Raw genomic sequence first — 26,904 nt, 5'->3', positions numbered from 1 at the left:
AAAAAGAAATATATAAACATACAGTCGTACGAATTATGATTGAAATTTAAAGTGGGTCGTAATTTATGTTTGTGGTAATTGAGCCATTGCAGGTGGAATTTCGAAATGCGATGCGTTAGTTGAGTAAACGCTGCTGTCGTAGTTATGCGGGTTTTGTGATTTAGATTTTAAATGGCTTCTAGATTTATTGATATATGAAAGATGAGAATTAATCTTCGCGTTTATGTGTAACGCTGTATGAAATAACGTAATGTTAAATATTGTAGTGCGATGAATAGATGCAAGAATGTTTGTAACGATACAGAAATATGTTAATAAAAAATAGATAGTCGACGAAAGTAATATGATGTTGATAAAAGGTATATTATTCGAAGCCGGAGCGTTTTCTTAAATAGACCCGTACATTAACGAGACTATCCCCTGCATTCTAATGCCATACTAATGTATTACGAAGTTAATGTTGTAATTGTAGTAGAACTTTGTAAGACCCCTCGTGCGTGTGTAAATAATTATCTATAACGCCAAGTGATAGAGATGCAGCTGATCAATAGTGTTCCATCGACGCTTTTCTCTCTTTTGTTTACAAAATTGAACAGACAGTTTAGCCACTGGTTGGGGAGTTGAAATATAATCTTTCGTCGAACTTAAACTGTAGTGTTTGGAAGATCATCTTGAACATTATATAGGTTTTTCGGAAAGAACGATGCCGCTTGTACCGCCCGCTATTTAAGTTAAAAGTCAGTATTATCCCAGTTCTAATAGATCGAGACGCCATTGTAGAAAACAAAAACCATCATCGTAAGGACATCCAGTTATTCTGTTGTGGACATTCCCAGTCTCCAGTTTATAACCTAAATTACAGTCTTTCTGATAAAATCCTTATTCATCAATCCTTCTTGGCAAATAGTGGAGAGGAAATATGATCCAGCATATATATATTTTATTGATTACCTAGGAAAATTTTAAAAGGAATAGTACCATCTGAAAGTTAATTGCATGGAAAAGCTATAGTGAAGTGACGTTATCGGAGAAACGACGTATTGAACAGTTTTTCTTTTCATTCCTTACCTGATATTAAAGACGGCTATAACAAACGATGATTATCCACGTAGTGTGACATATCTATGGTCCATCAGTGATTTTTTTAAAAAACTTTTTCCATGTTAGGAAAAGGGAAACTTAGAAAAAAGAACTTTACCAACTATAAATCTACAACTTACTAATCGAGAACTTGGACATGGCAAAGTGATTTAGTCATATATCGTTTAAAGACATTTGAAAAATTACCTTCATTTTTTTAATGGATCCTTCTTTGCCTCCTGAAATGTGAGATTACATTGGCCTCAAGAATGGTGATTCCAATATATAATATATATGTAGATAGACATTCTTTTTATTATTGAAAGTTTCATGATATATTCATACTCCTTTGAATAAGTCAATCTAAAGCTTTAAACAAGTATTTTTTTTCTTTTGTTCTCTCTTGAAGGACTTAATGATAGAATGTTTTGTCAAAGCAATATTAATGTCATTCCATGAATATTACTGTTTTATGAAGTTGATGGGGAAGTCTTTCCGCAACTAATTGTAATCTTTTTCCTTTTATATTCTAATATGTTTATCCATTAATTTGTCTTGACAATTTGATTTTTGTTTTTTTTTCTTTTACTCCATGGAGAAATAAATGTATCCTCTTCTATATTTACTATATTTTATTTCAATTTTCACTATGTAATAGTAGTATTAATTGATAAAGTACGCTTACTGAATATAAACAAAAACTTTTCGCCTTGTGGAAAGAGAACCAAAGGATGGCCCGGGTGTCTTGATGAGACAAGAACCTGTTTCTTTCAGTAATTTGAGAATGTATAATTATAAGTTAAAAGTTTTGTCTTTGTTTTAATAATAATAGATAGATAGTACAATATAAATATATATATCTATATAGAGTTTTATAGGTTACACGGGATAATATGAGATTGAGTTCAGACATGGTGAAAGGAAGATGAATAGGGGTAGAAGGTTCTGGGGAATAAAGAGGAGAAAGCCACAGAGGAGGAAGAGATACGTAGATGGGTCTAATTGGGAGTGGAATTGATGGAGCCAGTGAGAAGAAATAGATTCACCATAGGGAGGACGACACGTTTTGTTACAAAGGGACCGGTAAAATTTCCAAATGGAGGATAGAGAGGAACCTTAATGTAGGCATAGGCGTAACAAAATTGTCGCCAGGCATTACGACGGGATTGTTGAAGAATACGGGTCTTTGGGTTTGTTGATATACCGCGAAGTTGGAATAGGAGCGAGTGGTGAGGTATGTTTTAAGGGCTTGACGCCTTCGGAAAATTCATTGCTGATATTCCCGAGTCCACCATTTAGGATAATGAGAATGGAAAATAAAGGAACGAATAGAGGGAGAAGGATCAGGGTGGGAGTGTGAGACTGCCTGGTAAAGGCGAGAACCTAAAGCAGTGTGTAGATGTAAAGGATCGCTGGACGAGGGAGGTGTTAATAAATGGTCAAAGCAGGAAGAATAAATGGACCAATCGATGTTAGTAGAATATGGTCGAACTGTAAGGAATTTGGAAGGAAAGGGAGGAGAAGTATCGTTATGTAAAATGATGGGAAAGTGATCACTGCCGTGTGAGACGGAGAAAACGGTCCATGTGAGGTTGCTAGAGTAAGCAGAACAAAAGGTAAGATCAGGAGCGGTAGGGAGTTCTTGGGGCCGGGGAAGTCGTGTAGGAGTGTCGGTATTCAGAAGAGTACAGTGTAAGGTGGGGAGGCGATACAGGGCAGACCCAGCTGGGTTGGAAAAGGGAGTCCCCAAAAAAAAGGGTGGTTACAATTTACGTCACTGTCTAAAATCCAGGGAGGGGAAAGGGAATTAAAAAGATAGAGCCAGAGATGATCAGGAAGGTGAACGTGAGAGGGAATATAAAGGTTAACCAGGGTGAGAGAGTGGATAGTGACCATTTGGCATTGGATGTCTGGTTATGGGTGTAGAACGTAACGTAAAGTTTTATGAATGCCGAGAGAGAGTCCCCCTCGACCATCTGGGCGAACATCATGAAGTGAAATCATAGGAAGGGATGTTAAAGCGATAGTAATCTGTAAGCCAGGTTTCTTGGAGTAGGAGAAAAGACGAATGGAAAAAAAGATATGAGGTGATGTAAGGCGTACAATTTACTGCGAGAACTCCACATGTTCCATTGTAATAGATTGGAAAGTAGTGAACCAGATAATGTTATAGTGAATGTGATTGTAATAGCTTGAGTATGGTGATGCATGATTTACAGTTGGGAGGAGAAACTTTATGTTAAGATTTTTTCAAAATAGAAAGGATAGAAGAAACAGTGGGGGGAAGAAGGTATGGGATCTGCCGAATGTGACGGTTGTGGGAAAGTTGTGATGGTGTTGGGAAGGGGAGAAAATGCTAAACGGGATCGTTCGGTTGGAAGAGAAGGGGCATGGCAGAAACAGAAGGCGAAGAGTGAGGACTAAGAGAGCACTTTTTTTGAACACCTGAAGGAGAGGAAGGAGATTGAGAAATGGAAGGCCGAGAGATAGCAGCCTAATATGAAAAAGAAGCAGAGTTAGGGAGTAAAGCTAGAAGTGGCAGGAGAGGACGAAGGAGAATGGGGAGGTTGATCTCCCTTTAAGGAGAGTTGAGCAGGGGTCGTAGTCAAATATCGTTGTTTAGCATCGGTATAGGATAGATGTTCTGTAGCCATGACGGTGTTAATTTTGTGGCGGGCCGGCGGTATGCGTTTGCGTAGACCGGCACCCACACAAGAGAGTTTAGTAATTAACCAAAATACTCCTAATTGGTCACCAAAGTTTCTGCAAACTACCAATTATAACTCGAGCGGCAAAGTTATACTGGAACAGGAACTCAGCTAACAACCAATCTGAAGATCTTAGTGTTTACAAGGTAGCGATGGCCTCGGCCAAGACTTAACTTCTAACTAGAGAACGGTGGAGTCGTTATCTCGACAAAAACTTGATAGTTACCAATCCTTTGGGATATCTCTTGAAAGCAAAACTCAGAAATAAAGTTCCTTGCAGTAAGCCTGCAGTTTATTGTTCCTAGGATTATTACAAGTCCACGAGCTTGGGGCGCTAAGTGTAACTATATGTGTAGTAAATAGTATAACTTACGTGACGAGTTCCAATCTTTTATCGTAGCACTGAGAAGCACAAAATAAAATAAAACTTCACTAGACTGGGAGGGCACAAGTCAGTCCTAGTAGGTTAGGTGCAAAGGTGTAACTATTTGATTGGTCGTGTGTTTAGCCCAGCTAGGCAATGAACCTAGAGTCTGTCAAAACACACATCAAATCGGGGAGTGACAGAACTTCGACCGTCAACTTCCTAAGCTCGCCAGCAGTTTCTGGGCGCACAGGTCCCGGCTGGAGCTAGCTTTCAGAAGTAGATTGCCAAGTTCGAAGGAGGTAACTTTGACCGTCAGTTTCTTAAGCCGACCAGCAATTATGGGCAGACCCCTGGCTATCGTCAAGCTTTCAGAAACAGAGTGCCAAGTTAGCCACTAGGATAAGGTATGGATGGAACCAAGAGAGTAGGTTGGCCTCCGTGAAAGCCGAGAGAGTATAGGCAGAATGACGGCTTGGACAACTAGGAATTTACTCGGAAATCCTGGGCTAGCTCGTACCTAAGACATTGCGGACTCCCGTCTAGATAGCACGAGCTTGAGGGGCTCAGGAGAGGGACGTTGTCCAATGATCGAGCCAAAAACATGAATTTTTAAAGGCCTCGATCAGCTGTGCACACGGCACCAATTTACGTCTCGTGTGCATGGTTGTAACGCGTGCAAACAGTGCACTCGGACCGTGTGGTCAGAGGTTGGACATGCGTGGTAGTCCAAAAGTTCCCTGGGGAGGAACCCGAGAGTAGCCAGCAATCTGAGAGGAAAGCTGATTGGTTTGCACACGACACTAAGGGCAAAACCAGCTGAGAAAAGTGCTTCTCCGAGGGGCGGAGAGAAAAGCCATTGGAACACGTCATGCTTCTAACACCAAGATTGGTTTACAATAGTGCCTTGGGAGGCGCTAAAGGAGAAAAGATTATGTTGGTGCGCATGCGTGTATATGTACTCCGTGTTCTTGTACGTGTCATCCCCAAACTCTGGCAGAATAGTTTACATTGAGATATTACAATATTCATACATTGAATCATTTAAAATTCATATATTGAATCACTTAAAATGTAAAACATAAATGGTTTTAAATACTAAGAAACAAAGATTTTATATATATTGAACCAAGGGCCTTCTTACTATAATTTATATGTAGACCCTTCTAAGATAACATATATAAACATCTGCAGTTTGAGGACAGAAAAATAATCTTCCTTTTTAGAAGCAAAAATGAAAAGATTTTAAACATACAGATTATATGGACTTCGTTAAAAGTATTCTACCACTAATAATAATAATAATAATAATAATAATAATAATAATAATAATAATAATAATATCAAGAATACATATATATCAGACACAGAGCCAGACATCTCCCTGTTACAGAGGGAATGTCGTTATCTACCAGACGGTTGACCCTGAGGTCAAGAAGGGGGAACTCGGTTACTCAGAACAGGAAGACAAGAAGTCTTTCGTTCTAACTAAGAGAAAAAAGAACGCAGTTTTAAAAATGCAAAAAAAAAATATTTATTTGCAAAAAGAGTTTGCGAATCTGCGGCCCACTACAATTTGAATTTGTATGAGGCGTTCGGGACACTGAGGAAATGTAGGCACGTGGCCACCAGCACAGTGCTTGCATTTGGGAAGTGTAGAGCAGGAGGAAGTAGGGTGGCCGGGTTGGCCGCACGTGACACAAGATTGCTTACCACGACAGACTTGCTTAAAATGGTTGTAAAATAGGCAGCTAGTATATAGTTTTAGGCGGAGGATATGTGTCAACGGGAAGGTGAAAATAGAAAAAAGAGCAATGGGAGGGAAGAATATTGGCATCAAAAGTAACGATTGTTCCGGCGGGGATGGAAGAGGATGTAGAATCCGTAACAGAAGGGTTAGGGTGCGAGTTAGGGGGTAAAGAAGGCAGATGAATGGGTAACAGAAGAATCATCAGAGGAAGGACATTTACGAAATATGCGGCGAACATATAAAATTGGAGCACTACATCGCAACGCAGTGATGAGTTCATCGTCCGTTAAGGACGGATCGGCGCCACGTAAAATGCTCTGACAAGAAACGGCATAGTTCGGAATGTAAGCACGCCAATTATGTCCCATCAATAATGGGTGTTGAAGGAAATCGTTGGTGGCTTTGTCGGTACGAAAAAATACCTTTAAGCCTTGAGGGTCAAGAGTACGACCCTCAGTGACATCAGTTATATTATTATTGTATAGGAGTCTACCTAGTTTCATGGGATATTGTTTGTCCAGAGAAGTAGAGAAACGTGGACGACAAAAGGTCCAAGATGGTGGTCTTTATAAGTATGTGTGTTAGTATGTGCATAGGGCACATTAGATGCATGGGAATTTGAAGAATTGGAAGGCGGAGAAATGTCGATATTAGTGGGCCGAAGCACGTGTCGTCAGATGAGGCTGCCATGTTAGGCAGCGACGAAAGATTTAAAAAAAAAAATCTTGCACTAGTGCACAACACACGGAGAAAATAAAAGTTAAAGAACACAACACAAGTTTAGAACACAATATCACCACAGATTTAACACGTCGAATCACTCGTAATCTGCTGTATTAAACTCTTTCCAGCATTCACACGAGTCCAAATCGATGATCAACCTATCTTTTAATTGTTTGACAATGTAGAACAACTGGACGCATCAATCACTTCTACAATGGCGATCTAAGTGCCTCGAGTGGCTATGCTTGCCTCACATGTAGAGGGTTCATTCTCTTATCCGCACCACAACGAAACGTAAAAATGCGAAAAACAATAACTGCTATACTGATTATCGCAATTTAAAACGAAACTTTAGCGTTACGAAACGAGCTCCTCGGTTAAGTAATGTGAAACAATACTCACCACAGCATTTCTCCAATAAGTGTAGCCTTGGCAAAAATTCAGTTTGTATATCATTTTCGGCACATGTACATGCACAGACACACACATAAAGCTTCGATTCAAGAATTTTCTGCTCTTTCAAATTAAACGTAGTGCCGTGTAATCCAGAACATAAAATGAACACATTCCATGACATGCTTTAACGCAACGCAAATTAGTGATTTATGATATAAAGTCACCGTAAAATTACTTGCATTTTCTGCAGTGTTGCATTACAATACGCAGAATTTTGCAAGGACAGGCACAGAATATGGTTCTACTAATGCTTATCTCGAAATTTTCCAAGTTCTGTCGACATACGAAGATGAGTACAAAAATGGCGACTATTTCGATATGCTCAAATCTTAACGAGAAAAAGAAAAAAAAAAACTAGGAAATAGCCTGAGATGAAAATGTTTTCAACAACTATAATAAAATGACATAGAACTATTTTAAAACATGTCGCTTAGTTTGTTAGTGGACTGAGCATATGTTTTAAATTGTAAAACGTATAATTTTTGCTAATTAGTACCAAAATCAAGTCTGTAGAATGAGATACTTCCGTAATAAAAGCACACCATTTTTGCACGACGACAATTTGAGTGACATTTATTATTTTGATTCTTTAATTTATTCTTATTTTGATTATCTGCTGATAATTTGAAAATATTTATTTAATTTGTGCTTTTTACTTCCATTGGTAAAGAGTAGCTACGTAAACATTGTTTTAAACAGTTTGACAATAAAAGTGTCAGTTCACAAATACTTGTAGGTAACTGGAATTAGAAGATATAGGAGGTAAGCAAAATATGACGTGCAGTTTTACTATACTGATCCATAGTATAGGAGGAGCACGGGCATCTCTGGCGGGGAGATAGCGCGCCCCAGTATTTTGAAGTACAAAATATTCAATATTTTGTTCTAATTTATTTACTAACGACAGAATATCATATAAGTAATAATTATTATATTTATTTGGAATATAATGTACAGGCTGTGAAACGATTGTAGGCTAATCGAGTTCTTGATATACCGTAGGGGGGTCCGTGAAGGTAAACAGAAAGGTAACAAATGGAATCGAAGTTAATAAACAGGTTGGGTTAGGTAGTACCATTTAAATCACTTTCTTTGATGTCCCCCCCAAATTTTACATGCCAGAGACGCCAGTGAGGAGTACGAACGAGTTAGAAGCCCTAAACACGCTCAAATTTTTCTGTACATTTTACAATCTATGAATCCGTATAGTAAAACTGCACCGATCGGGCTGATGTTTTCATGGGAAATATGATGAATTTAATATTTCTTTACATACCCAATTGAATCCAGATATAGATTTTAAAAAAAAAAAGCTTTAACTTTACGCTACACTGCTATGGTCTGTAGGTTAAAATAGTTGTCTAATTAATAAAAGTAAATAATTGTGAAGATGAGAACATGGGAGAAAACAGGAGAACCCTCGGGCACGTATATTACAAACTCTCATGGTATGGGACAACCAAGGACCCTTTTACGCAAACTCAGTGCTTAACCATTAAACCAGTGCCTCGCAACTATATTTAGTATCAGTTCCCTTAGGTTTTTTTTTTTGTTTTTTTTTTACGTTACATTAATTACGCAAAGTGGTATATTGTGGGACATTAAATACTTTGTACTGTTAATACCAGTATAGGAATGTCGAGAGCTTAGGGGGTAAATCCTTCTGAATGAAAGTGATTGTGCTAAGCATATTGATTTACAATGTATACGTATGTCACGTATCATTGTATCTATTGGTTTTCTGTATACTGCTTTTAAGTTTCTAGTACAAAAAAAAAAAAAAATCCTTAACTGACATACTGGCTAACTGTATAAGCAGTTTTCTAAATCATAACGTTCGGGTCAAACCCCAGAGTCAGGGTTCCCAAATGTCCCGGATTTTACGGCACAGCCCCTTATTTAATGAGTTTGTCCCGCGTCCCGGGAAGTTACCATACGGGACGGCAAAAGTCCCGTATTTTGCCCAAATGACAAATTTACCTCACACAACGACTTTAAAGTCCGCAATTTTTAATGAGCCGTCTGCTTGCCCGGCGACCGCGCCCCTCGTCTGTCGCCCGCCTGTCCAGCAGACAGAACAACTGTTACAAGCGAGCCCGTAATTTGTTTTACTATTTGCGCGCCCATTCATAACTACTTTGTAAGTGGCAGAATCTTGGAATTTGAAATGGAGTGACACAAGAAATAGGTGTTCTGCCCAGTTCATGAAAGCTGAATTTATAATAGCAATCAACTCTTCGACTTAAAGCTCCAGTGAGTTTTTCGACAGCCTAAAGAAAAATCCAAACTTGAAAAAGATTGTAACTGCAGTTAAGTCAAGCGTGAAGTACATTTTTTGAAGCAAGTTTAAGTAATCTAAATCCAATGTTTTAAAAGTAAGATTTACCTATTTCTTCTTATAATAACTCTTTGTATTCGTTCATACTTTAGTATTTCTTTCAGTCTAAGATGATTACTCTTTTTATTTGATGCCTGCCTCATTTTTTTAATCACTAGATCATGTTTATCAAAACTTTTCGCGTAGTAGTTACTGAAAACTCGTCAACCTGTCCCTAATTTTGACTATTTTTATTTGGCAACCCTGTCCAGAGTTGGCCAAGCTTCCCTCCTCGGTCTTGAATCTTATATATAAAAGAGAACGCACAAATCCTTTGTTCCCTCATCACGCTAATACGGCTGAACCAATTTCTTTCATTTTTGGGGGGTTATTAGGATTTGGACCCTAGATGGTTTTTATCATATCACTTTAATTTTTAATTACCAGTGTCTTGAGATAATTGACCATTCAAGTGTCCATAACGTACAAATCCTTTGTTAGTTCATCATAGGTAAAAATAAACGTATTTATATGCAACCCGCATGACCGTGTCACTCGGCGGGTTAACATAAATGACAGGCGATATAATGTTAACATTTACTGCAATCTACTATGGTTTTTATCATATCACTTGAAAGCGAAAAAGTAAAAATTATCTAAGTAACAACGTTTATTGCGTTCCGGGGTGACCGCAGCGAAGCGGGGTGAACGCTGCTAGTATAAGATAAATTACAACTGTATGTCATTCTTTTGCAGGATATTAAATATAAATAATATTGCATCTTTTTAATTTTGCTCCCTTCGGACAAATTATTCTAGATAAAAGTCTGGCCCGACTGCAAGTACTGCATGTTGCTGTACTTTTTGTGCAATAATATAATATGGCTACGGGTATTTAATTTGAAACTCGTTAACTACATCTATAAAACTTGTAGCGGAAGTATCGCAAAGATTCTTAAACATGGATATTTGGATAGGGCACATTTAGTTCTAAGTGAAGTCTTGACCCGATACGGTAGGTCTCATAGTTCTGGAGCTTTGAACCTTTAAATTTCTTTCTTTCTTCTTCTTTTTTTTATTCTTCATGTTTTCGGGACCTATAACTCCGAAAGGAAGCATTTAGCACCCAGATTGGCCTATACTTTTTGTCTTATCTTGGTGTCAGGGATCACTTTCCAAACGTTGTCGGTGTTGTTTTGAAACACCCTGTGAATACAAACACCTGAAATCATATGAAGTTGAAAGCTTGAGCCCCTCTAACACTGAGTATGCCACTGACTGCATAGTATTTTGTTTATTTTTCTGCCTTAGGAGCAGTCAGTTCATGACTTCGTCAGAAATTTCAAATTGTTTAAAAACTATATTTGAGAGATGCAGTTAAATTAAAACAACAGCTAATCTTCGATTTATACAGAAATATCTGTTTGGAGAAAATCACCTATATTATAGAACAGATGATTATGTAAGAATACTTTTATTTGAGTTTTAAATTACAAATTTTACATTTGTTTACCAGAATTTGGACTTCCTATTACACAATTTTATTCTTATCATTATTTATCGAGTTTTGAGTTCTTGTTAATTCAATTCCTTGCATCCTTTGACCAATACATGTTAAATGAATTTGTCAAATTGCCAGCATAATTACATGTTAGCACAAACAAAAATTGTGAAGCTTACCTTCGGGATGAAAACCATTTTCCAGGAGATATCTGTTGTAATAACACCCTTCTAGTGTTTTATTACACCAGGTAACATATTATGTGTGCCATGCTTGAGCACAGGACGGCAAAATGTTGGATTTTTTTAAGATTCACAAAGTAATATTTAAAACTAGCAAACTGTAGTGTCCCGCGAATGTGCGAGAAAAAATATGTTAATGTGCTTAATTCACTCAAATTACAGTAGATACTAATGAGCTAGCTTATCTGATTCTTTTTAAAAAGTCATCCTCTCCCACCCCACCAAAAGGAATGAGATGAACTTGAACATCGTGGAAACTGATACCATTGCACTCAGTGACGTCCAAAACTATGAATTTAACACTAATATCTGTCGTTTTCAATTACTTTTAAAATCTCGCCCCTCCTCCCTGGAGAGTGGACTATAACCTTGAAGTTAAATGGATTAAAACTGTCACTATTCATCTCATGAAAACTGATACCATTGCACTCAGTGACGTCCAAAACTATGAATTTAACACTAATATCTGTCGTTTTCGATTACTTTTAAAATCTCGCCCCCCTCCCTGGAGAGTGGACTATAACCTTGAAGTTAAATGGATTAAAACTGTCACTATTCATCTCATGAAAACTGATACCATTGCACTCAGTGACGTCCAAAACTATGAATTTAACACTAATATCTGTCGTTTTCGATTACTTTTAAAATCTCGCCCCCCTCCCTGGAGAGTGAACTATAACGTTGAAGTTAAATGGATTAAAACTGTCACTATTCATCTCATGAAAACTGATACCATTACACTCAGCGACGTCCAAAACTATGAATTTAACACTAATATCTGTCGTTTTCGATTACTTTTAAAATCTCGCCCCCCTCCCTGGAGAGTGGACTATAACCTTGAAGTTAAATGGATTAAAACTGTCACTATTCATCTCATGAAAACTGATACCATTACACTCAGCGACGTCCAAAACTATGAATTTAACACTAATATCTGTCGTTTTCGATTACTTTTAAAATCTCGCCCCCCTCCCTGGAGAGTGGACTATAACCTTGAAGTTAAATAGATTAAAACTGTCACTATTCATCTCATGAAAACTGATACCATTACACTCAGTGACGTCCAAAACTATGAATTTAACACTAATATCTGTCGTTTTCGATTACTTTTAAAATCTCGCCCCCCTCCCTGGAGAGTGGACTATAACCTTGAAGTTAAATGGATTAAAACTGTCACTATTCATCTCATGAAAACTGATACCATTACACTCAGTGACGTCCAAAACTATGAATTTAACACTAATATCTGTCGTTTTCGATTACTTTTAAAATCTCGCCCCCCTCCCTGGAGAGTGAACTATAACGTTGAAGTTAAATGGATTAAAACTGTCACTATTCATCTCATGAAAACTGATACCATTACACTCAGCGACGTCCAAAACTATGAATTTAACACTAATATCTGTCGTTTTCGATTACTTTTAAAATCTCGCCCCCCTCCCTGGAGAGTGGACTATAACCTTGAAGTTAAATGGATTAAAACTGTCACTATTCATCTCATGAAAACTGATACCATTGCACTCAGTGACGTCCAAAACTATGAATTTAACACTAATATCTGTCGTTTTCGATTACTTTTAAAATCTCGCCCCCCTCCCTGGAGAGTGGACTATAACCTTGAAGTTAAATGGATTAAAACTGTCACTATTTATCTCATGAAAACTGATACCATTACACTCAGCGACGTCCAAAACTATGAATTTAACACTAATATATGTCGTTTTCGATTACTTTTAAAATCTCGCCCCCTCCCTGGAGAGTGGACTATAACGTTGAAGTTAAATGGATTAAAACTGTCACTATTCATCTTAGCGATCCCCAAAACTATGAATTCAACTTTAATATTGGTCGTTATGCATATTATTTTTAAAATGCCTCCATTTTATTCTTATGGGGACTTTGCACCCCCGTATCTCAGCTCAGATATAACCTAGATACCTGGAACAGGTCATTTGGATCATCATTGAATTAGGCCATTTAAAATTACGTTGAATCTTTTGTAACACCTAAACTGCTACTCAACAAGAGCTAGTATGCTTGAAAAATCACGGTTTGTTTCCCTTTTTGAGATATAAGTTTGTGCGGAAGGGGATCGGCCAATTATTTAGAGCAGAGGGGCGCACGATATATAAATACGAGCCTGATTACATGATGTGTTACTTTATACGTAACATCTCTTTCATTTATATTTTGTGGAACAATGCTGAAATATCTACACTCAACCATCCTGGATGGGATAGCCATTTTGAAATGAACATTTTCTTTCTCTTAGAATCTCAAAGGTCAATTCGAGTTTTACTTCACTAATTTCCAGGCAACACATCTGTCGTCAGAGGTTCAGATTTGGTTGACGCTATTATGCAGCAACTACTTCTAAACGGTTGATGTGGTTTGCGAGTGAACGATATCGCATATATTATAGCTGATATAATAATAATAATAATATCACACAAAATAATACCAAATGATTTGGTAGTTCCCACTATGCCTTTTGAATTCTCTTTGAGTTGAATTTTATGTAGTAGCTGCTACGTCAACTCTATTTGCTCCCTCTCTTGCTCCGCTATGTTTACCTAATGGCTAGCATTTGGTGCACGGAATCCTTAATTCGATTCCCGATCGGAGAGCTTCGAAATTCGAACGGATTATAGTGGTTCGTATTTCACCTAGAACTGAAACACCACTTCTCATACAACCTCGTTGCTGAAAGGGACACTAAACTCAATGCAACCAGCCAGCTATTTTTATAAAGTAACTGTAAGCAGCACCAGTCGGTTATTTTTGAGAAATCTGGCATTAAAGAAGTTTACGATATATAGGGCACTGACTATTAAAAATGGCATGTAAGTGTACATTCAACCATTGGATACGTGTGGACTTACTTCCTTTACCATTGACTCCTTTAGGTCTTCTGTTAACATTATTAAAATGTGAATCTAGCGATGGAAGTATAAGACTTTTTTTTAAATGATCTATCATATTGAAAATATTTGGCAGGGCGCTCTCTTCAAAAGACATTGTACTGCACTTCCAACAGTATTTCGGATTAAAAAAATAAATAAATAAATAAAATAAAATAAAATAAACTTGCAGTATAAGCATATGAAAATCGAAAAGAAAACCGTTTTCTTGGATATAGTTAAAAGTGAAAGTAACGATATGGATTATTTCGACATGATTATACAAACAAAGTCAATATATACTCTATGTGTTACTGTGGGTAATATATTGCGTTCTTCCTTCTGAACTTTTTATATAGAATTTGTCTGATTGTGAGGTCTCGCAAAAATTCAAACGTCTCGTATGAGCATATAAAAGAAGCACTTCTTTCTCTCTCTTTTTTTTTTTCCTAGTGCAAATAGCACGACGAAACACGTATTTTAAATGAAGAGTCCTAACACCTAATTCATATTTCTAACCTTAAGGGATTCCGAGATATGGATAGATTTTATCATAATGATTACAACCCTCTTTCTTCCCTTTTGTAACAAATCTCAAAGAACGCTGTATGGATATTTTATCATAATGATTGTAACCTACCTCTCTTTCCTCCTCCTATTTTCTTTCCTTCTAGAACAAAGAACGCTGAAAAAATTTCATATTATAAATGCCATCCTTATTCTCCTTTCCTGTCAAATTTCTGAAAATTCTTCCTTAGTGATACATAACGTCAAAAATTGTATTTTCTAGCTTAAGCGATTTGGCCTGGGTATTGATGACTCACTCACTAAGGACTTCTTATATACCTTATTACTTTTTTTTTTCAAATTTTTAATTACTATTTTGAATTCTGCACAACAATAAACCCTGATTCAGGACTGTTGTGCAGAATTCAAAATTATTCGTTATATATATATATATATATATATATATATATATATATATATATATATATATATATATATATATATATATATCAAGGATCTTATAAAAGGATTTGCCCTTACAACAAAATCTTGAATCCATACGTCAGAGTTTCGCCACCCCTACCCTGCCCACTCCGACCAATAGGATCGCAATGTTTTGAGCCAACAATCATGGCGGAAACGAAAGTAGCCAATCAGACATGCCGATGCTCGGTTGTTTTTTGGCTTCATTTATTTTATAGGATGAAGATACATATGGGCAGATCCTCTATATATATATATCTATAGAGAGAGAGATATATATATCAGGTGTTCTAAAAATGGCACCCACGGACTACAGAGCATTATTCTACAGAATAAAGTGAAAAATATACATTGTATACCTTTCGGGCCCTCGTCCGGAGACGCTAATTCCAGTATGTGGTAACGTCACAAATAAAGAACCACAGAGATGATCTACCAATCCATCAACTAGTTACATCGATTCTTTACAGATGGCAGTTAAAGTCGATAGATATTGACACTAGCATGACTTATTAGCGTAACAATTGATGTAACCGCTTGATGGATTCGTAGAGCAACGTTAATGATTCCAAGTTAATCCGCAACGTTGCCACATAGTGAAATTTTGATTCCTCATAAGTATACTTTCGCTGATGCTTCACAAGACAGAGAGTAAGTAGTACAGTAAACCTTTGAATAACGGACACCACTGGGACATGAGTATTTGTCAATAAATGAGAGATACGCGTTACTGAAAGGTTATATAAAACTAAGACTCACAGCTGGTGCAATAATTGTATGCAGCATACAGTAAACATAGTAGTTCTAATAGCCTAATATTCAAAGTATTCTTCAGCAGTAAAATTACAAAATAGGTAGAAAGATATCCGTTCGGTAAAGAAACAAAAAGCATCGCTGAGGTGTATTGATATGGGGTGCAAAATACAGTGCTTCACTGCATGAACAGGAATTTTTTTTCTTAAGTACGTGTCATCTCCTGTATTCTCTTTCCAGCCTTAGAAAAAAGTTGATGTAAACAAACCCACCTGACTACCAGTGGGTCGATGACCAGTGATTGGTTGTTGGCCTTACTGCACTAGTATCCTACCCCAATATAATCTCTACTAAAATAATAATTTCAAATAAAGATATCTGAATGTATCCTACATTTTGTGATAATAAACGCAATATATATAATATTTAACAACAGGTGTAGCTTCATTTCAACCTCACACGTGTTTGGACATATAGTATTTACTGTGCATGCGTATGCGTTCGCGCGCCTACCCCACTTATTTAAAATTATTGTAGAATGCAGAGTTTCATGGCGACGATATGTGCAGTAATCTATTTTCGTCTCGTGTTATAAAACACAAAAGAGGACAACAGGAACAGACAACAATCTCATTTATATAAGGATTTAAGAAAATGCATATCTCCAACATAACAGTAGTTAGTGTCAGTGCATTAATTATTCACCAACCAACGGTAGCCGTACACTTTGGAAATTATGCGACGACAGTAAGTAAGCAGACGATCTTGCTGTTCATCGTCTCTCGCTGCCGATGCACGTGTGAGCCGCGGAGTATTACATTTTGCTTTGTTTACGTCTACTTTGTTCTACTTTAGAAATCGTTTAATTCGCATACAGATTGTACTAGAAGTAAAAAATAAGGCAGCGAGAGCATGAAATCTATTGTGGACGGAGAAGAAAGAAAGAAAAAGAAAAAGGTCAACTAGTACCTATTCTGTGTAGAGATTCACCAAATCGACTTACAAATGCATTTTGCTGATAAGAGGTTTTCTGTCTACTGTACCGCATCAGGGATTATTTTTAAATAGTGGAGAGTATTTTCTATGGTAAATACGTGTGAACTGAGAATAATTCCTGCCTGTTATGAAGAAGAAAACTGTGAGAGCAAAAGAGATTGTCGGTAAATAAGCGTTAGAGGCTCGTTTCTACTAATACATTTTTACCGAAAAAAAAAAAAAAACCGGAAATATCACATATTTTTGCCGCGACCAAAAGAAAAGAAAATCTATCCGTATTATACAGGTGTCCGATAAGAGAGGTTTCAATGTATTAAGGGAAAAAAGGAGTGTCAGGAAGCCAATGTAATGCCGAACACGATGCCTGTCATTTTTCACTATTTTCTTTAATATTTCTTCCTCCCTACGTCTCTTCTCTGTCTGATGAAGTGTTAGCGAAAGTACTATACTATTTTTTGTGTACATATACATTTTTTTTTAAAGCTAATCTCTGGTGTTATACTACTTTCGAATTTCTTCGTCCCTATTTTAGAAGTTGTACCTGCTTCACTACTAGCACAAGGCAAACAATAGATAAAATATGCTACTTAAAGGGTTTATTTATGTAATACATAAATACGAGGGTTGTTACAAAAGTTCTAAGCCTACCTATGAACGGAGCAGTAGAGAATTTATGAATGGTGTTACTTTTAAACATAGTCCACTGACAACACGTTTTTCCATCGATGTTCAAGTGCTTTAATGCTGCTGGTAAAAAAAACTGAAGGCGTGTAAAATTTCATCAAATGTATGCATGACGTCATCATCAATGTCAAAATGAGTACCTTCCAACTTCTTTTCCAGCTTTAGAAAGAGATGGAAGTCAGAAAGTGGCAATTCAGGCGAATAAGGAGGGTGGGGAACCAGTCCGTAACTGTGATCGTGAATTGCTGCCATGCGATGACTGACTTGTGGCTAGGGCGTTATCTTGATGGAGAAGCACATCTGCTGTAAGTTTCCCACGAAGTTTCTGCCGAATATTATCACGCAGCTGTTGTAGAAGACCTGAATAGTACTCCCCAGGTACTGTTCGCTCTTTGGAAGATAATCCGAATCCCAGAAAACCGTAGCCACTACTTTTCCAGTTAAGGGCACTGACCTGGGCTTCTTCCGAGGGGAGAGGGGATATGAAGGGTGTTTCCATTGCTTGGAACTTTGGACTCTGGTTGGTAATGATGGACCTAGGTCTCATCTACTGTTATGAATCGAGTACGAAAGGCACCTGGGTTTGTCCTGAAGAGATGAATATTGTCCCTTTAAATGTTGCGTCTGGTGAGCTTTTGATCAGATGTCGAAAGTTTTGGCACCCATCTCGCGGAAACCTTGCTCATTCCCAGATGCTGGGTGAAAATTCGGTCAACGCTTGCAGTAGATAAGTCCACTGTCTCAGCAGTCTGTTTTGTGGTCATTCGCCGACCATTCATGATGATTTCATGTATGTCGTCAATGTTCTCCTGAGTTAGTACTTCCACGGGCCGTCCTGATCGAGTTTCTCCCTCTCTTAAATTCGGCTGCCCATTTCTTCACTGTGGCATATGAAGGAGCACTATCACTAAAGTAGCAATCATGTCGGGGTAGATCTCCTGCGGCTTTAAACCTTTCTTGTGGAGATATTTAATAATAGCTCTCGCCTTCAATTTTTCCATTTGGTCACATTTTCTCAATCTTCTGTCTTTCTGGACCTGTAACAACAGAATAAAAGTTCATATTAATACCAAATTTGGTATGACATCACAGGAGGATTTAATAAATATGGCCTAAAAGTATTACATATCTAGTTCTAATATATGTATGTTGGTTAGGCTTAGAATTTATGTAAGAAACCTCGCAAACAAATCTTTTCAGGTAAAATAAAAGCTATGAATTAAATTGGCAACGAAGATTTAAATTGGCAAGAATTAAATTTAAAGCAAGAATTAAATTGGTAAAGAGGCAACGGGACCTCTTTAACGCTATAAAAATTAGTTTTTCTCTATTTCTCAAAAACTACGCATCAGAACCCTCAAAATATGTCATTTTTGTCACGCCTATGAAATCTATCAATTAATATGTCATCTCTTCGCATAATATTATAGTTAAACAAAAACTGAAGTTTTAATCATAATTTTGTCCTATGATTAACACTATAACCTATTAACCATTTCGAGTTAGTTTGATAATGAAGAGCTTGATGGGGGCTTTCTTCAACATCAATTTCATGTTAATAGGTAACATGATTATCGTACAACATCAGTTTCATGTTAATAGGTGACATGGTTATCACACAGCATCAGTTTAATGTTAATAAGTGACATAGTTATCGTACAGCATTTTCATGGTAATAAGTGGCATGGTTATCGCACAGCATCAGTTTCATGCTAACAGGTGGCATGGCTATTACAAAAATCGGTTTCATGTTAATAGGTAACATGACTATCGTACAGCATCAGTTTCATGCTAGGTGACATGGCTATATGCAGCATCAGTTTCATGTTAATAGTGACATCATTATCGTACAACATTAGTTTCATGTTAATAGGTGACATGGTTATCCTATATCATCATAGTTTTAGTTTTACAAGGAATTTTTCCTAATGTTTTCGAGTATTACACATGAACATTTGTATTATTTGCAGTCATTTTGTTCGGATCAGTGAGATCTATCGATTGCAATACACCCCATCTTTGAACATTTTAGTTTTAAAAAATTCGTTACATGCTAATAATTTTGTATAATATATAAATAAATTAGTGCTCTTATTGATTTCTTTTTTCTATTTTCCAGAATTCATTTCTTCAATTGGTTGATGAAAGACTCAAGAGGTTATTGAGGAACAAGAGATTTCTTCAAAATGTCAGATGAAAATATGAATATACCAAATTTTGAAGATGATTTTTACGAAAAGGACTTATCTGTTACCAAGGCTCTAATAGGTTTTGAGTATCAATTGAAGGTAGAGTGTTTAGCAATATTGAGGGGATTAATAAATAAACTTCACTTTAGATTGGCCACAGAACTGAAGATGAAAGATCGACAAAATTACAAAGCTAATCAATTTAATGATTGTGTAATATCGCTATTTATGGATGAAGAACGTGTGGTACATTGTATAGAAACAAAACATAGACTCGCAGTATCTCAAAAGATTACTGCTAGTAATTTACTCAATGTAAATGGAGCTAATAATAAGTTGAACAATGATTTTAAATTGCAAAGATTTTTCGACTCATACAAGAAAATTAAAGAAGATAGACTTGTGAGACATGCTGAAGTACAGTGTTTTGATTTATATACTACTCTCGATTTGGAATTTGAACGAGATGAAGAAACAACAACAGGAATGAAACGTATGAAACCTGTACACAGCAATGGGAAATGTATAGTTTTACACTTTGAAGAAATTCAGGAACAAGGATTTGCATTGTCCAGCACAACAGATCAAAGCATGCCATCGTATCATCGATTAGTATACAATAATGACATTGTGCTGGAGGGTGCACAACCAGAGGAAGTAAAGGATTTTTTACAAAGTTTTCGTTTCTATGTTAATCAGAAGAAAGTAGATGAATTGGATGAAGTTCTACAAGCCGAAATTGCTTTACTGTCTACTAAAGAGGTAAGCAGAAAAGGTCTGAATGAGATGCTGAAAAGTTTACGAGAATGGACAATGTCCCCAGTAGGGACATTTTTTGGACATGGTGATGCATGTAAAGTAATGCGTAAGTTATTACGAAATAATCAAAATTTAAATCAAAGTAAGCTGAGAAACAAAAGACAGTCTGTCAATTCACGTGTTATAGCATATAAGGCCATAAATCTTTCTTCTTTGGCGATTGATTCAGTGGTGTTATTAAATAAAGAGGTGCCACCACAAAATACCAGGTTTTAAGAATATTGAGGCAATAATACGTAAGCTGATGCCCTAGGTATTCATTTTCTCATTTCGATGGCAATAAGCTTTTTCTGGTGTTCTTATTGTCTGATGCTCAAAATTAAATTAAGCATTGAGTTTGAATGAATAGTTGAAGAGAGTCACGCTATCAATTATGAATACCGAATTCTTGACCGAACATTTTTATTCGCTAGTCAACGTATGTCAATTCTAAATTACCATGTGGAAGTCCCACATAATTCAGTTGATCTGTATGACTCATTCTGCATGCAGTAAATAGAGTCTGAACGATTTAGAAAAAGATTACTTGATATATAGTTGCTCCTATGGTAAGCGTCAAAATGAGGTTTATTTTACAGATTCAAGATACTTTATAATAAACGAACTAATGCTGTTCCTTGTTGAGATATGTTAACTTTAGAAATATCTTTGAAGGGACCCCTTCGTCTGGAAATTAATTCGAGGCTGAAGAGTCATTATCAATTCTCGTTTCCAGCATCCTGTCGGATCTAGGTGTCTAAAAGGCTTCTTTCGCGACTGTCTTTGTGCTATCATTCTTCACTGTGGCTCTTCTTCAGTTCTATTACCCTTCGTTCCCCATCCAGTTTACTTCATTCTGTTATCTGTTCATTCTAGTGGTCGTTTTCTCCTCGATGAGTGTATCCCTAATGATAATTTTATTCCTTATTTGATCATGTCTTTCCGAAAAAGGGCCTATCCGGTTTGCCATAAGGACCAGACTGTCACATGATCAGGTCAAGTCACGCTGCGTGCTAAATCGACTCTGGAGATTCCAAATCCAGATGTGAGATATTTCAAGCACGTAATCTCCGCGTGGGACGCCCTGGGTAATCAACTTGACTTTTGACAATGTTATATTCATATTTACCTTACGTGCTATACATCGTTTTTAAACTCTTCATTATGTCTTTGCAATAAGCTTTCAATTAGCCATCTCCTTATTATAGTTTTTGAGATACGTGAACGAATTCGTTTTTTCACTGATTTGCCACTGACTAATGTTCATGTTTCGTGATTTTCTTACCATGTTCCATCCATTTTAGGACAATTTCTTTTTTGAATGTAGAATCTACATAATTTGTTCTATATTTAAGTTGAATTTCAGCCCTCTCCTCTCTTTTGGTTTTTGAGATGAGTGGAGGAATTATTTTTCATTGATTTGCCATTGACATTAATGTTAATATTTCGTGCTTTTTGTATGTTTTGAGTATGTTCCATCCATTTTAGGACAATTTGTTTTTGGAATATAGAACGTACATAGTCTCTTTTGCATTTGAGCTGAATTTGAGCCATCTCCTTCAAAGTTCGTTCACATCATTGCAATCGGATAGGCCCTTTCCTTCAGAAACTTATTATCTCTGTTGCTTGGATTCTGCTCCACATTCTTTTCATTATTGTGTATGTTTCTGCAGCATACGTGTTGTGCTTTCCGACGTATCTGTCGGACCGCATCATGTTTTTCAGGGTTCGGTAAAGTTTTCTTTCATACTGCAGTCTCTTAGTATTGTTTTTCTCATTCACTTCTTACCCCAGCGACTTCAAGGTTTCTGGTATTATGAATGCTTTTTGCGCACGTAGTTTTATTTATGGATCTTGTTTCTTGAAATGATCATAGTTTCATTCTTTTCTTTAACTTGTATTTCTGTACATGTCACAAATATTGAGTTGTCTAAAATATCTATAGGCGAAAAATCCAATTTTAAGAAAGTACTCTTTTGAAGGTCTGTACATTTGAGTCGTGCAGATATGAGATCTCGTACCTTCTCTTCTCCCTAACATGCACGATATAATTTTATATATTGATAAGATTTAGTATTATGGTTGCCTACACTCCCACATTATACGCCTGGTGGGATCTTCGTATTCTGTTCAATCGTTTAGCTAAAGTCAATCTCCAATGTTGATATAATCTGGGAACAGTGACAGTCCTTGAAGGAAGTCACATCGATAAAAATTTAATTTTATCGCTACAAGTCATTTAATTTTTTCAATTTTGTAAAAACCTATGACAAAAGTAATAATATTATTTCAGTTATTATTTATAATATAAGTGTGAAAATATATTCAGTTATTATATTTAATAATTTAATTAGAATAATTCGATTTACATGAAAAGTGATACCGACACAGAAATCATTAACACATTTGAATATTTCCAATTACAATGTACCATTTCTTATTTTAAAGAAGAAAGTATTACTGGAATCGTACACGCAGTTTTTAAAACATGACTGTATAGTTCTAAGTTGTTGATTTTGTAAGAAGGAAGCCTAGCTTCCTTTCTCACAAAGAAAAATCAGGTTAATTAATATCAGATTATCATAGACTTATAGTTACGAAAATGGTTATACAGTGTTCACGTATTTGGCGAGCACGAATTCCCTGACCTTTCCAGGTCATGATTTACAAATTTCCAAGCCTATTTATAATGTAAAAAAGCAGCTATATTTTTCCCGACCTGGCGGTTCTTAATATAATGTGCATGTGCACGTATATATAATGGTATGTAGGTAGAGAATTTTGCAAAATGAAGTAATTTATTTTATAAAATATTCCCTACCAAACAGTCTGGTAAGGCAAAAAGAGAAATAGGTTCTGAGAAATAAAGTTCCGTACTTAAAATTTCATAACTTATAAAAGGTTTTTTCAGGTTTTCATGAAATTCCCTGACGTATCCAGGTTGGCAACAATCTTTTTATTTTTTTGTTTGTTTGTTTTTGTTTTTAAGGTTTATGTTATACGGAGGTTGTGAATACGATATTTAGAAATACCTCTTTGATGTAACTACAAATACATCTGTTAACGTACACCATCTATCCAAAAAGTTTCAAGACTGATTTTCTTCCTGGCATATAAACGTCAGCCCTGTAACTACGGTGGCAGCTTGAACTAACAAATGTAAACAACGATGTACATTCGGTCAATCAGTTTTGAGCTGTCAGCGTTAAGTAGTAGACGTGCGACTGTCATATATCACGAAATTGCAATGGAGTAATGAGCAGTGATTCGATTTCACGTTTTACTCGGGAAAACGACTACGGAGACATTCGAGTCTATGAAAAAGGCTTACGGTGATAGGTGTTTAAGTCGTGATAATTGTTTTAGTGTTTCAATGGTTTGAACCTTTTAAAGAAGGATGAGTGTCGCTCGAAGAGGCATGACAACAGGGCGTCCCACCACAAGTTCGGTTGATGGAAACATTTTGAAGAACTCCGCGATCTTCCGAAATCCAAGCGTCATCTCTCATGCGGAATTATCGCAGAAGAGAACACCCTCTCTAAATTAAGCGTTCAAGACACTGTTAGGAATGTTTTGATGGAGAGTGCAGTTCCTAGCGAAAAAAAAGTGCTAGTTCTCAACCACCCTCCATATTCACCCGATTTGGCACAGTGATTTTTTATTCCCCAAAGACATGAAGGATCAACGCTACGATGACGTAACTGGCATTCAAGCCACAGTGATGCGCGAGTTTAGTGGCACCCTAAAGAATTTAAAAAAAAAAAATGAATCTTAAGTTTTACGTCCCACGGTTATGCTGGCTAGGCTAAAAGAGACGGTGTTGATGAGAAATGAATGAAATGGTTGGATGAAAAAAGTGGGAGAACCCCGAGAAAACCCATGCACACGGTTTGTCCACTACAAAGCTCACTTGGCGCGAGTTGGGATTGAACCAAGGACCCCATGCACCAGAGGTGAAAGCTCTACACTGATCCACCGCTGCCCGGGACTTTTTTTTTTTTCAGTTTCATATGGTTGTATGAACATTCTGTGCGTTGTACTCAAGTCAGGGGGGGGGGATATGAACAAAATAGGAAGCTTTTTGGAGAGACAGTGTATATTTAAAAAAATGTGCTCACATATTACGTAGTTTATGATTCATAGCATTTATAATTTATACTAGCTTATAATAAGTTAAGTCGATTTGGTTGTTACATTCGAAGGTGTTACATATATAGAACTAATTATTTTTACTGTTTTATATAATTGTTTTGTCGGAGAGATTTAACTTTTATTTTTGTACGAATATTTTTAAGAAGTATAATGGTAAAGCGCATAGAAGTCTAAATACAAATGTGATATTCTCAAACCAGACTATCTTATTACGGTATATGGCTAAGTACAGTTAAATTCTTTCACGCGTTTTATATATATATATATTTAGAGAATATATATTCTACCTTCTTATAAACTTTTTATGGTGCGTTGTAACTCGTGTCACATTTTACTCAAGACACGTTTAAGAACAAAGAAATGTTGGAATTATTAATACGGGTACCTAAACTTTGGTGTGTTTTAATATTTGTTTATTTGTTATGGATAAACTAAATTTTCATTTATTGCAGGTGACTGAATTTGCTCAATCTTTTATATTGTGTTTGTATCGTTAATAAATAAACTATACTTTTTTTTTTTTAACGGTGATGAAAAGTGTTTATTAATCATACCTAATTCCCTTCTGCATTCTAGTTGAGCGTTATAATTTTCCGTTATTTATTTATGTGTATTGGGCAGACAAATAACGTGGAACGCTGAGAATGACAAATATTCTAGTTGTCTTTAATATACAGGGTGTTTCAAAAAGAATGACCTGATTTTAAAAGTCCATATGTATCGATAAAAACATGCTACAAAAATGGGATAAAATGCAAAATACTCACAAAATCTTCAATTTTTAGCTATGCTATTACAAATGCTCTATGTGTCCACCAGTCGAATTGTTTCCACGATTTCATCGAAAGTGCGAGGCCGATCTGGACTCTTAACCTTGCACAAGTATTCTATCTCTTCAAATTGGCGATACCAACGACAAATGTTTTTGGGTGCAGGCATTAATACTAAAACGCCGACGAAAAGCACGCTGAACCAAAATCACTGACTCAGTCAAAGCCTTCTATTGAGCGGAAGCCAGTTTACTTTTGACTGACTGCAAACTGAGAAGACGCATTGACTGACATCTAACGGCAATTTGCTGAAACTCTAGGCCACGCCCATTCAAACAACACTCATTTCCTTGCCGGCACATCCCATGTTCCGTAATTATTACCGTCATGAATATTGAATGGGCGTGGCAACTGACAGGTCATTCTTTTTGAAACACGGTGTATAGTACTTCACATATTGACAAGTTTGTCATAAAAGTTGCTGTACTGATGTAAAAAATTCATAATGTGACCAGTCCTTAATAAACACCAAAAATTCAGATTGATTTTGTAAATTCTTGTTGAGTAATTTCTTCAAAATTTCCGAGTCATGTTAGATACAGAATACGCAATAATTTGGAGTTAAGTAACTGAAATTAAGATGTAAGAGATTCTTGAAATTCTATAACGTTAGGTTCCACAATCCGCAGATAGCTCACATTTCTTACGTTAACACAATTTATGAAATATAGGCCAAGGTTACTTTTGTGTAGTTTTTTTTGAGTTGGAGAAACGTCTTCTTTCTTCGCAATTCTGCATATGTTACGTCAAGCTCATCAGAAGTGACATGGATAGAATGAAAAAAGTTTAAAAACAATTAAAATCAAATGGGAAAGTAACCAAACTTTGAGAACTGAACATTTTCCACAGCAATAGAAGAGTATCAAAGTTTAAGTAAGAGTATAAGGTACTTTTGTTTACAGTGTTGCATATTTTATCACAAAAGTTAAGAGGAACTCTGAACTCAAGTAAAAAGAGGAAGTGACACACATTATAAATACGTCTTCTCCCTGGATAGATTATTAAAGGTTAACAATTCAACACTAGGCTAAAAGATTCAAAACTCACATCGATATTCGCTTGCATCTCTAGCTCAATCATGAAAACTCTGCTGGGATAAACATTGTTATTCAGACTTAGCTCAAAATGTTGCTATCATTAGATTCCATATAACAATATCATTCTCCTGTATTTAATTTAGTCATCATAAAAATGTAGACAGCTTCGTCGCTCTAGAAAATGGTCAAGAGAGACGAAATGTCTGACGTCCTAAGACGAAGTCAGTGCACTTAAAAAGAAAACAGTAAATTTTAAAAATGCGCATTAGAATCTTAACCAATGAAGAAAATTCAAGTTCAATTCTCGAAGTTAATATATTTAATAACTATTTTAAGTTTGAAGATAACTGCTATTGGCTGAAAGAGAATTTGCTCATGAGGAGCCCACTGTTTGCACTACTAGCTAATATAGTTTTTTTTTTTTTTTTTAACAA

At 36.3% G+C, this 26,904-nt stretch overlaps 1 protein-coding gene and 1 long non-coding RNA gene across 2 annotated transcripts in view; one reads left to right on the top strand and one right to left on the bottom strand.

Moving 5' to 3' along the window:
• The first annotated feature begins 7,177 nt into the window (after positions 1-7,177).
• LOC145683892 (uncharacterized) lies at positions 7,178-26,664 on the top strand. Its single transcript, XM_081755542.1, has 2 exons — positions 7,178-7,843; positions 19,584-26,664. Exon 2 carries the CDS (start codon positions 19,651-19,653, stop codon positions 20,686-20,688), a length of 1,038 nt encoding a protein of 345 aa, XP_081611668.1. The 5' UTR covers positions 7,178-7,843; positions 19,584-19,650; the 3' UTR covers positions 20,689-26,664.
• The window catches only part of LOC145683897 (uncharacterized), a 29,351-nt gene continuing 20,881 nt past the window's right edge, over positions 18,435-26,904 (bottom strand). Inside the window, exon 2 of the long non-coding RNA XR_014131207.1 lies at positions 18,435-18,501. This is a non-coding gene — a long non-coding RNA (uncharacterized LOC145683897). The remainder of the gene's footprint in view (positions 18,502-26,904) is intronic.

Source organism: Thermobia domestica, chromosome 1 (genome assembly GCF_964235325.1).
Source record: "Thermobia domestica chromosome 1, izTheDome1.hap1.1, whole genome shotgun sequence".
Classification (NCBI taxonomy): domain Eukaryota; kingdom Metazoa; phylum Arthropoda; class Insecta; order Zygentoma; family Lepismatidae; genus Thermobia; species Thermobia domestica.
Note: the sequence above shows the minus strand (reverse complement) of the source record. Positions and strands in the feature narration are given on the sequence as shown.